Genomic DNA, 11,982 nt, shown 5'->3' with positions numbered 1-11,982 from the left:
GGTAACACTTTGGCATGTCCTGTGATGCTGTACAATGACAGTTACGCTATCTGCGTTACAAGTGCCCTGCCAATAGTTTCATACGTTCGGTTATGATTGAGTTAACGGCATCTTTGAGTGTCGTTGAGACACTGAATTGCAAACTGGAATCGTTAATGCACCACAGGGTCTTGTCAACTGACAGCGAATCCCCTAGTGCGAGAAAGAAGGACACTCCTCACCCAGATGACGTCACAGCTAAATATTATCTGAATTTTAGCCAGTGATACACAGCTATTTCCGCCAATCAGCATCAAATTAATGGTTGTGATGGTCATTTTCGTACAGGGGAGACCCTTCAAACGTGTTTTATTTGCGTTATTCCATATTTGCGTGATTTGATCGTGGTTGTGGTGTAAATGTGTCGACAATATACTATATTTAATTTTTGTGAGTTACACTGTGTACCACATGACGTCATCTGAGTGCCCTCCCTTCTCTCACTTCGTGCTGGCACGGAAGATTCGCCGTCAATTGAAAAGCCCCAGTGCTATGGATGCTTTGTAATGGATGATCTAAGATGGAGCAGTAATACAAAATCAATATTCTATGTGAAGCGATTTCTTTTAAGATTGATGCGAAATGTACACGGAATCTTGAATTGTTTCCTATATAAATATTGTCAGTTGTTTTAATAAAGGGCACAATGTTAGGTGTCGATGATTTGATTTTTGGTCAAGTTACTAAAGATTGAAAAGGTTAAAAATAAATTTGGGTGGTCCGTTAGGGTGACTTCACAAGACAGAGTAAACTCTCATATGGTATGTCTGAAACCCAATTGACATATGAATACTGTATATAGCAGGGTGGTGCTCTCTGAAGACTTCACAAGACTGAGTAAACCCTCATAGCATGGCTGAGCCATGGTATGTTGCCCATAACTCGAAGTTCTGTTAACTGTTAATTGAAAATCGAATTACAATTGGGGCGTGGATTCTAAAATATGGCGTGTTCTTTTTGTATCTCGAAGTCCGTAACTTTTCAGCTTCTCGTGCTGCACAGAACGTCATGGTCTTCTAGAAAAACTTCACAGGACATGATTAGTCCCTATAGATATGGCTGAACTTAAAGCGCGGTGGTCGGTCGTCGCGCAGCTTGTGTTCGAATTTCATGTAAATAAACAATGTATTTTACACGCGTTGTATTCGTCGCTATGAGTCCCATGTCGAACAGAACGCGGCGCGACGACTGCCGCCATTTAATGTGTAGTGTTTGCATTACACGGGACGCCACGATGTGATTGCCATTATAAAATACTTAGACAATAGAGGCATATACACAGACGAGATTCATACTGCCCCATGGTCGACGTCATGATAGACACTTTGTATTCTATGGCATCATCTACAGAATAAAGTATTACTGACGTGTTTTGTTGTTTGTTTAAAAAACATATACTGTTAATTACGCAATATAATGCTATATTTTATTTATGCATCGCGCGTCTGTCATTCTGACCAATCACAGTAGCGCATTCGAACTAATTATGTCTCAGTTTAATAGTTCCATTGCCTATCGTAATATAGAGAGTGTTCAGATTACTCTATGCGAGGAGAGGCGTATGTGATGCATGAACTGAATTAACCATCCAGAAGATGTACATCCACAAAGATATCAATTCTCTTTCAATTTATGGAATATTCAGCGTTGCAATAAGGTGACTCCAGCAAATAATTGAAAGTAATTAGGTCTGATTTAAATTGGTACCGATACCACTATTGATGCTAATTTACATGAAATCAGTTAGTCAATTGTAGTGTAGCGCTGCCGTATGGTACATACAGTCACGTGATGACAAAGGCAATATTTCAGACTGTGTCCAGTTACTGCGTATTTATCTTGTATTCGATATTTTTTGGCGGGTAAATAAAGATCGTACAATCTTTAATTGTTTAGGTGGCAGTTAGTCCTCCACTATATATGAAGTATACATGTCTTCTTCGCGTGATTCGCTGACGTCTGAAGCGTAATTGGCTGACGTCTGAAGCATGATACTAACGTGTTAGACGAAAAACAAAATTGCGAAAACTGCACTTTATTATATAGAACAGTCTCGTCGGATTTAGACAGTCCTGTCTATCCAGTTGTTCTTCATCTTCATCAATACATCAGTAAATTTCGAATTCACCTGAATTGTAATCTAATCCCGAGGAAAAAATATTTTCTTTCAACAAAATTCTATATTTTGTTCGTGTAAGTGAAGAAGTTGATATATGTCCACAGGTGGGTCCGTATATACATGTTACATGTTTTAAGGCTGAAAAGGGAAAAATACGGCTTTCAGTGTATGTGGTTTGTTAAACCCCGTCACGGTGACTCCCATGCGAGAATTGGTATGCCGATAACAAAAAAGTTCCATTCAATAATATAATATGTTCTTAGAACGCCATGTGCAGTTGCATCTATTTGTTCTCGGGCTCGACTCTCACTTTGTAGCCACGCCCATTAATATGTGATAGTATTCTGATGAAAGTGTGAAGTGTAACAATGGGTCAAGTGTATCTGGCTAACCCCAGTTTATAATTTATTAAGTGAATGAATTTACGAATCGTGCCAGCGCAAACCACCTTACTATTCAAGGTATACCTGTGACAAACAACATGCGAAAAGTTGTCCGTACCACGTGACATTGAGAGGTGTCTTAAAATTATGTCAAATTTCTATAAAATGATTCGTTTTTTTTTTTCATTTTCCGAACCGGTAAATAAATTAATGTCACAAAATAATGAATTCGACATATGGTTAAACTAAATATTTTAACACGTTCTGTATTGTATATCATATATATACTTTGTTCAGCTTTAGAACATAATTAACGCTGCGTGATAGTGGTACGCATGTCAGATGATTGTCAAAAGCACGATACTATGGAAATAAGCTAGAAACAACCGACGAAGCATAACCAACAAGTCATTTTACGTGCTTAATGAAGTGACGAGGGAGGAAATTACTCAAATCTTGTGTTCCGTTAATATTCTAAAACTGGCAAATCGTGTTTTTTGCCATCCTGACCCTCGGGTATTGAAAATATCGAAAACTAATTAAACTATATAATATCGGGGTGTATATATTCATATATATATATGACGATCAACGAACACATATGCCGACACGTGGTATACCTGCTGTACATACCATAGTCTCCACGGAACACCAAGTGTGAACAAGTGAGGCGTTGGATATCTAGCAGGAGTTACTTAAGAGACGCACATCGACAATCTAACGCCACGGAAACAAGGTAGGTGGTCGTCATTAGCTTCGTTTTTGCTCAGTGCAGTACAGTAACTGTGAAGTTATAATTAAAAAAATTAAAATTTAATATAATTTTTACAATCCATAAGATTACATGGTAGTTCTAAAGATTACAGCGAGTTTGTGTTCAGTTGTCGGACACTAAAAGCATTGTTCTACACTTACTAGTATTTGAATTTGTAAAAGTAATGTCAGTTGTTGCTGTGGGCTGTTGGTTGGAACTATAATGACCATATGTGTTTTTTTCATCTGTCGAGTTGAACGGGCAATTAACTTTATATCTAAAAACTATGTATATGTTGCAGGATGACCAGTGTATATTTTTGCATATTGCTGTGGGTGTTCGTATCTTCTCTCACATGTGTTCGATCGGTGAGTCAGTTTCATAATATTTGTAATCCCGACCTGTGTGTATTTTAAAACCAAAAACCAAGTCGGTTTGTTGTCACGATGTTTTCCGTATCACCCGATTACCGTAACTATGGCGCTGACACCCTTATTCTTCTAACAATTGTATTTCTTATCGTTTACTAATTGTCGTCTGTCGTCTCCAAAGGCTTTATAAATTAATTAAATTAAATTAAATCATTAAGTAGTGCTCAAAATTTCCACGAATGAATCCGACATTAGGCAGAAACAACTACATTGTATTTTGAAAGTCGTTGAAAATGGTTGCAATAACGGGAGAAAAATTGAACTTTGTAACCTGACAATTTGTACGTCAGATCTGGTCCATGGTGTCGTAAATTTCAAATGAACCATAATAAAGCACGCGCTGAGCAGTTTATTCCATCTTTATGTGTACCGTTCTAGTCCACACTCTCACAAAACATTAGTTAAACACTTTCTAAGGACAGTATCGTTGCAGGTTTTGTCACAGAACTAGCGCTGTTCAAGAACATTTCTGAAAAAAATAGACATGACATAAATCTGAAGCGTCGAACAGCGAAATCTCTATGGTAAAAAAATATCAATTTACTTTAATACTAGTAATTAAACTTACTTACACTCTAAGATCTGGTTAGAAATGTAATGAAGATGATAGTGCGCCTTCACATTTTCGAATTTTTACATGAACAGTTGACCACTAAACCTTTCGATCTCAGACTCTCTCCGAATACGAGGTCTGACATTTTAGAATATTTTATAAACATTAATCATAGTTAGAAGCCAAGTTACTTTTAATTTTAAAGAAAAAAAATCTAATTATATTCTAATTATTTTTAGTTTTCGTTGACATATCGCTTCGCCTGTATAGCTCATGGCGTGTAAAAGTTGAACAATGTGCGATGTTGAACGATGCAAGACTTTTAAAAAATTCAGTCATTAAGTTTGATGACAAAAAATATATGCTCAAATGTGTTTCACTGTCAGACAAAAAAAGATTTTTCGATATTATTCGGAATGCAATATGAATGAAAGATGTAATTTTTAAATTTAATTATTGAATTATGAATTGTGTTTTTATGTAACGTTGTCGTCGGCACGCAGCTAGGATTCATTCGATGAAATAATAACGTTTGGTACGAACATTACCATTACCATTCGTCGCACCATTTCTGGATATGTTTACTTGAATATCACATTGGAGGAAATAATTAGACCAGAGACATTCTAATAATTTGCATAACTGATTTATCGATTTGTTGTCCATACAATATACTATAATCAACTACCACGGTGTAGTACACATAGGTTGATAGTGTAGTACACATAGGTTGATAGTGATCCTTATTAAAAACAATCTAACATATTAATGCACTTACTTGAATGATCTACTAGTATGTACAATTTACTGGTCATTAAAAGCCAACCGGAAGTTGAACACAACATAATATGACCTACCATGTGCGACTTTAGGGAAAGCTTAGATAGGGTCCGCAGATTCTTGTGTTCGACTGGACCTGATTGATACCAGTATAGAAATGACTGCACAGCACTGTCATAAACGAAAAACACGTGAATGTAGTCTATGTTGCAAAATGTACTCAGTATGGTAAACACTTGCATGTGCTGCAATGTAATGAAAAACAAAGTGTATTGCACAAATTATATTTAGAACAAATTATGAAAAATATTTACAAAAGCTCATCAAACAGCGTGTTCCTCTCACAGTTCTAAGATGTTCAAAGAATGATCAGATATATATGATTTTTCTTTAAAAATGACTAAACAATCATGTTGATAAACACATTGGAATTCAAGATACAAATGTATATAATATGTTTAAATATCATTTTTTGTTATCTTATTTGTTGTTTCTCCGAATTAATCATATGACGTAATGCTCATTGACGTCATTCGTGAACAACGGTATATTTTCAGATAGTCGTGACCTCTCGTCTGGTAGACCCACCCCAGGACTATGATTGTGAGATTGTAGAGTGGATGAGTTTTCCGCCTACTTGCACCGAAGACTGTACTATTTGCGAACAGTTCCATAATCCGCCGGATAATGTCGCTACTTGTGTGAATTATGAAGTATACATATACCCCGGTGAAGGCTGTGATCCCGATGACTTGCCAAGCGTACAATGTGGACTCAATTGCGGTAACTATCATCTACTGAGCACGATACCGAGCGTGTGTTCAATGCATTGTGGGAGAAACATTTCCATAAACAACTTTCTCAGATTGGGGCTCAATAACGTGTAACAATATTAAGATTCACATCAATATCAATGTGTAACATATCCAGCCTATACTTTCATCACAGTCAACTTGCATTTTTTCAAAGACCACTCTGACTCTTGTTTCTCGAAAAGTTGTTCATTGTTTGTTGTTCTAATGTTATAACTTAGAATGACGTCTTTTTCAAATCATTTTGGACCTTGATCTTTAATATAATAAAATGATATTGACTTGCTGTCTGTTCGTTCGGGGACTAGGTGGCGTCATGCATCCGGTAGGTGTCACGGTGGGTGTCTCTCGCGATGAGCGTCCGTTATAAATTTTACTTTTCTACCCTTCTTTTTCTACTTGTCACTTGAATCTCAGACAACAAATTAGGGGCTTCAATAAAGCAAAATTCGTATGAAGTATCTAGATAATGTACTTTGTACTGCTTTTCTATAAATTGTGCCTTCTTTTGAGCTTCCCTGGCGCCAACTATGTGTAGATCGGTGTCAGAAATATAAAAAAAGTGATTATATAGCCGCTGGTCATTTAGAATACTGGTATAGTAATTCTTTATTAACGGGCAATTCCAAATTAAAACAATAAAAAAGCTGGAAATGATATCCCTTAAGCCAATTTACGTCACGAAAACGTTTTGCCACTAGAGGGCGAACCTATTTTAAATAGTTTTCATTGGACAGTTTCATTTCAATCTATGTTAGGAATGAAAGTGTCACAATTATTGGATAGTTTAGATTGTATCATTCTTTAATTCGTGACAAAAAGTTGAGATTAAGCAAGGGCAAAGTTCTTATAGTTTCACTATGGTTTTTTTTATAGTTGAGGTTGACCATTGCGCTGATGAGCCGTGTGGACCGGGGTTTACATGCATCAACCTGTCGAATGACTTCGATTGCGAAGGTGGGTTACATTGTGTTATTCATTATCGTAGTAGTTTCCTATATATGTTTCCACAGTCTTTCCCCGTGCACACTCTCAAAATTCCAGCAAAAGTTGTAGTGACTCTACCCATCAATGAGGGGGGGGCAAGGGTTATTTTCGTTCAACGTAATTGCAATATTTTTTTGTTCGTACTACGTAAATTGAAAAAATAAATTCCGTAATTCTGTAATCACAGGCTAGACGTACAACGTAATTGATCAAATATTTTTTTCGTACACTGTAAAAATGTGTCATTTTTCTCGGTACGTACAAGGATTTACATCCAAATAAAAAAATCGTAAAGAATAATCCAGGGAAATTACATTATAGAAACTGTAAAACGACTAGATGACAAAATTCACTATAAAAATGAATGTCAAGACGTAAAAGGCCCTCTAACCGAATAAAGAGCATTACGAGGGTAATATGGGCGTGCATCTCTACACACGGCGCAGCAATGGCGGAGAATATGAGCCGGAGAGCTCTTCGGACCATTCAATGTTCCTTTTTTTAACACTGTAAACTGTAAAAACGTCTTTTTTCCCTTGCAAATTGTAAAACGGCCTTTTTATTTCCAGTAAAACCGTACCAGCTACCCCCTTGCCTCCCCTCACTTAATGTCCGTGAGATGTGGCAACCCCCTGTCATCGTATTTGAAAATTCTAAATCAATAACAATATTTCCTCATTGTCCATATTCTCAATATGTCTTTTATATAGTAAAAGGCGGTTGTCGTCATGCTGTGTCTTGTTCGATGAGGGTCCCATGCGACGTTGTACAACGCACGTGACGTAACATACATTACATAGTGTTTGGAGAGAAGGACTTCTTTTTAAATTGGCTAATGCAGGAGTGACAGGAAAAATAATCCACTTGATAAAATCAATGTATAGTAATACTAAATACGCCATCAAGACTAACCAAGGTTATTGTAAACCCTTCATGTCTTCTAGTGGTGTTAAACAAAGGTGCAATGTAAGTCCCCTGTTGTTTTATATCTATATCAATGACCTATCTGGAAGTCTAGTACAAACTGAACCTGTCAGGCTGCATGACATGTCATTTAACTGTCTACTCTTTGCGGATGACATTGTCATACTGTCAAATTTAGGTTCTGGGCTACAAGACAGTCTTAATCTCTTTAATGACTGCTGCAAAAGGTGGAAACTGACTGTCAACATAAAAAAAACAAAGTTACTATTTTCAACCAAAAGGGGAGAAAAATTAATGATATTTTTTTTCTAGGTGATGAACAAATAGAAGTAGTATCTTCATATACATACTTAGGGATCACCTTTCAGAATAGTGGCAATTTTACAGTCCCTGTTAATAACCTTGTAAAGAAAGCACAGCGAGCACTAGGGGTCCTAAAACAAACTCTGCTATTAAACAACATTATTGCCTCACCAATTAATGCAATTAAACTATTTTGTAGTTCTGTTATGCCTATTCTACTATACGGCTCGGAAATTTGGGCAGCTTTTAATTTTAAACCTAATATCACCCCTGAATTATTTATTCAGAAATTATTTAGTGATAGCTCAAAAATTGAATCAATCCACATCAAATTCTGCAAACAACTACTTAATGTTCACAAAAGGGCATGTAATATTGCTGTTAGAGCAGAGCTTGGTAGTTATCCCCTAATTACTGAAATTTGTACCCAAATGTACAAGTTTTGGTTAAGAGTAAAAAGTGTACAATCAATAGTAATTCATGGGCAAACTTTGTTAGCAAACTACTTGAAATAACTCGATCAAATGAAACGGATCATAATGCTAACATTTTTAGAAACAATCTTAAAAGAATTTACTATGAAAAAATTTGGTTGCCAACTCTATCCAAAAAGGAACTTAATAAACTACGTATTTACAATAAATACAAATCAGATTATGAATTTGAACCATATCTGAATAAAATTAATAATTTAAATCACAGAGTAAGTGTAATCAAATTTAGAATTTCAGCACATAAATTACCAATTGAAAAATTAAGATACCAAAAAAATACCCTCAGAGCAAAAATTTTGCACACTGTGTTCTGATCAGTCTGTTAGTGATGAAATGCATGCTCTTTTTGACTGCAAACTGGATGAAATTGTAAAGGCACGTAGCTACTTTTGGAATACTCTATCATTATACAATGATAATATTTTAAAATTACCAAAAGAAGATATGTTTGTGCATATTATGAGAATAAAAGACAGTTTCATTGCCAATAGTCTAGGAAAGTTTATTAACATAATTTTACAATGTAATACCTAATAGTTGTTAGTGTTATCTGTTTTAACATTTTATTGTATTTTTAATATCTGTATTTCTTGTTATTGTGTTTTTTTTGTGTATGATTATTGACCATGGTTAATGTACTTCCAATTCATTAATTTGAGTCAAATAAAATATACTATACTATACTGTACATTCTTTGTTTACACGAAATTTGAATGCTCCCATGGCGACCAGCGCCCTCTAAAGTTACACACGTATAAGGTATTTGTTCATAGTTAGTAATTGTTATTGCGGACAGTTCTTGTGTATTTTATTCAAAATACTGAGTCGGAGTTCAGAAATGAATATATACAAATTGCAGCAAATAGTTGGGAGTTCGTCCTACTTAGTGCGGCTTTGTAAATATACATAATGTACGTGCGAACACGATTAAAACGAGCCACTAAAAACATCGCAGAAATTGGGGGATTTGGTCCATATAATAACTTTTGTAATTCACACGTATATGTTATCAAATATTTCTCACAACACAAATAAACCTTAAAGTACTTTAATCTCAATTCGTGCAACGACATCTATTGAACAATTTATACTTGTACTACAGTCACCAAATACAAACAATCTTATCACTCTCTGCAAATATTTAGTTAAATCTAAACAAGACTAATTCTTTTATTTTGTCATGTTCTTTTATATTTTTTACATATTCTATGCTACATACAGTGATTCTTACATATCACAGTATTTTAATATTTCTTATATTATTAATAATTGTCTGTAGTATTTTTGTCGTTCACTAATTTTGAATTCTTTTTAAATCAATTTTTACATTTCATGTACATGTACTTTTATTATTTACTTTATTAATCTGAAAACCTAAAAGGAAATGTTAACTCTTTCTTTACGGTATTAATAAAGCATTATTCTATTCTATTCTATTCTATTCTATTGTTGAAGTGGCGAGAGAATTTGTGAATTTTGTTCCATCGTCATTTCGTTATATCATGGAAGTACCTTCCATGGTTATATCTAGCGTGAGTATCAAGATAGCCCTGAATACAGTCCTGTAGGTTGGCCACTTTCCGCTGATCATTCGGCCCCCATAAGAAATCATATGTAATTTAGCTTCCAGTTAAGTTATTTGGAATAGTTAGACGTATTGACCTGCTTATTTTTAGCTGCAAAGCTGAATGCCTCTTAAATCGCCCGATACAGCCCTTCAAACGGTGTCGAATCCTCGGTCTATGCGACTTTTCTGGACTGTGGGAGCCGAATGATCAGCGGAAGGAGGCCAGCCTACATGACTGTACTCAGGGCTAGTATCAGGAATAGCGCCCTCTTATACCCTCTGCATTGTTGCTCAGTCCTTCAACATAGAGGGACTTCGATTGTTGCTAGCAGAAATATGTTTATTTTTTGTTGTTGTTTATTTGTTCGTTTCAGCAATACCAGCAGAAGTCACTACGACACTGCCCGATGTAGACGGCATCAGACGATGCGTGACGTATACCATACATTCAGATACTGCAACGTGGGATGAGTCTACCACCACTTGCGAGAATGATGGTGGGTACCTTGCCAAGATCATCGACAGTCGAACGCAACAACTGTTAAATACCAATCTCGATCCACTCAACGCTTATTGGCTCGGAGGAAATGATAAAATCACGGAGGGAACATGGGTGTATGGCGATTCCAAAAGTGATAAAGTTTGTTACAACAACTGGGAGACAGGTGTAACGCCACAGAATGATAATGAAGACTGCGCACTTTTAAAATGGTGAGTGGAGGGTATTTTAATTTGTTAACAATGGATGCGATATTAACTCGGTGTGAGTATGGTAGAATTAAATACATTATCCCAACACATCCACAAATAATATATATATATAATTACATCGAGTTAGTTTAGCTAGTAAATGGTGACATCACGTTGCCATGGCATCATGTTGTCATGTCAAATTACACGCGGATTGAAAGGCTCTTTTCTTCAGCAGTATACAGTTTAACGTGACGTAATGTCATTTGTCTTTTCTCCAGGAATAATGGTGGCTTCGTATGGGAAGATGAAGTGTGTTCTATGACAGCCAACTATATCTGTTCTACATCCCAGGTTTACTCGGGATGAATTAGTTGTACACTACAGCGGCGCATGCACACAAGCTATGTTGATCAGTTGTTTTCATCAAATTTGATCATCTTTAAAACTTTATCATTCTTAATATATAATTACGAGAGCTGTCTAGATTTCAATATAGCAATGTATTCTCAACTGTTTACCAATTTTACTGACACTTCAATGAACAGAATAGAACTAAATACATAACTTGTTTGTACTCGAGTTCTTCTTCTTCGATGGGTTGTATATAGGTATCACACTATAATTAAGCTCAATGTAGACAACATTGTAACTATCGTACTGTAAAATACTTTATTTTAGCTGGAATTAATTTTAGCTGAAAATACTTTTTGGGTGTTTTGTATGGAATTTATTTTCACTGATTTTTAGCTCCGCTGTCGACGAAGTCGAGCGGAGCTTATAGTATTACTGATTGTCTGTCGGCGTCGCCGTCGTCAACTTTACATTTTCGACTTCTTCTTAAAAACCACAAACTGTATAGCTGTGAAACTTTCCAGGAAGGTACCTTGGGTGGTTCTCTCTCAGATTTGTTCATTTTGTGATGATATCTTTAATTCTCTAATTTTGATGAATATTTTTTTCATTTTTGGTAAAAAGTGATATTTTCGACTTCTTGTTAAAAACCGCAAGTCCGATTGTTTAGATATTACATATGTAAGTACTACATGTGGACCTCTCTCAGATTTGTTCATTTCATGATGATATCTTTAATTCTCTAATTTTCATGAATATTTTTGTCATTTTTGGTAAAAAGTGATATTTTCG

At 35.6% G+C, this 11,982-nt stretch overlaps 1 protein-coding gene across 1 annotated transcript; it reads left to right on the top strand.

Annotated features, from left to right (window-relative positions):
• The first annotated feature begins 3,150 nt into the window (after positions 1-3,150).
• LOC100377185 (brevican core protein-like) lies at positions 3,151-11,403 on the top strand. Its single transcript, XM_002736573.4, has 6 exons — positions 3,151-3,277; positions 3,597-3,663; positions 5,617-5,842; positions 6,748-6,828; positions 10,521-10,857; positions 11,118-11,403. The coding sequence occupies exons 2-6, from the start codon at positions 3,598-3,600 to the stop codon at positions 11,203-11,205; spliced, it is 798 nt and encodes a 265-aa protein (XP_002736619.1). The 5' UTR covers positions 3,151-3,277; position 3,597; the 3' UTR covers positions 11,206-11,403.
• Positions 11,404-11,982: the final 579 nt, after the last annotated feature.

This window comes from Saccoglossus kowalevskii, chromosome 7, assembly GCF_978046115.1.
Source record: "Saccoglossus kowalevskii chromosome 7, keSacKowa6.1, whole genome shotgun sequence".
Classification (NCBI taxonomy): Eukaryota; Metazoa; Hemichordata; class Enteropneusta; family Harrimaniidae; genus Saccoglossus; species Saccoglossus kowalevskii.
The sequence above is the reverse complement of the archived record's forward strand: the minus strand, read 5'-3'. Positions and strand labels throughout refer to the sequence as shown.

What these genes read in the sequence shown, in the direction of transcription:
- LOC100377185 (XM_002736573.4), top strand. Translation starts at nt 3,598, where the DNA reads ATGACCAGTGTATATTTTTGCATATTGCTGTGGGTGTTCGTATCTTCT. An exon ending in ACAATGTGGACTCAATTGCG is followed by an intron (nt 5,843 to 6,747) that starts GTAACTATCATC and finishes TTTTTTTTATAG; the next exon opens with TTGAGGTTGACCATTGCGCT. An exon ending in GACTGCGCACTTTTAAAATG is followed by an intron (nt 10,858 to 11,117) that starts GTGAGTGGAGGG and finishes TCTTTTCTCCAG; the next exon opens with GAATAATGGTGGCTTCGTAT.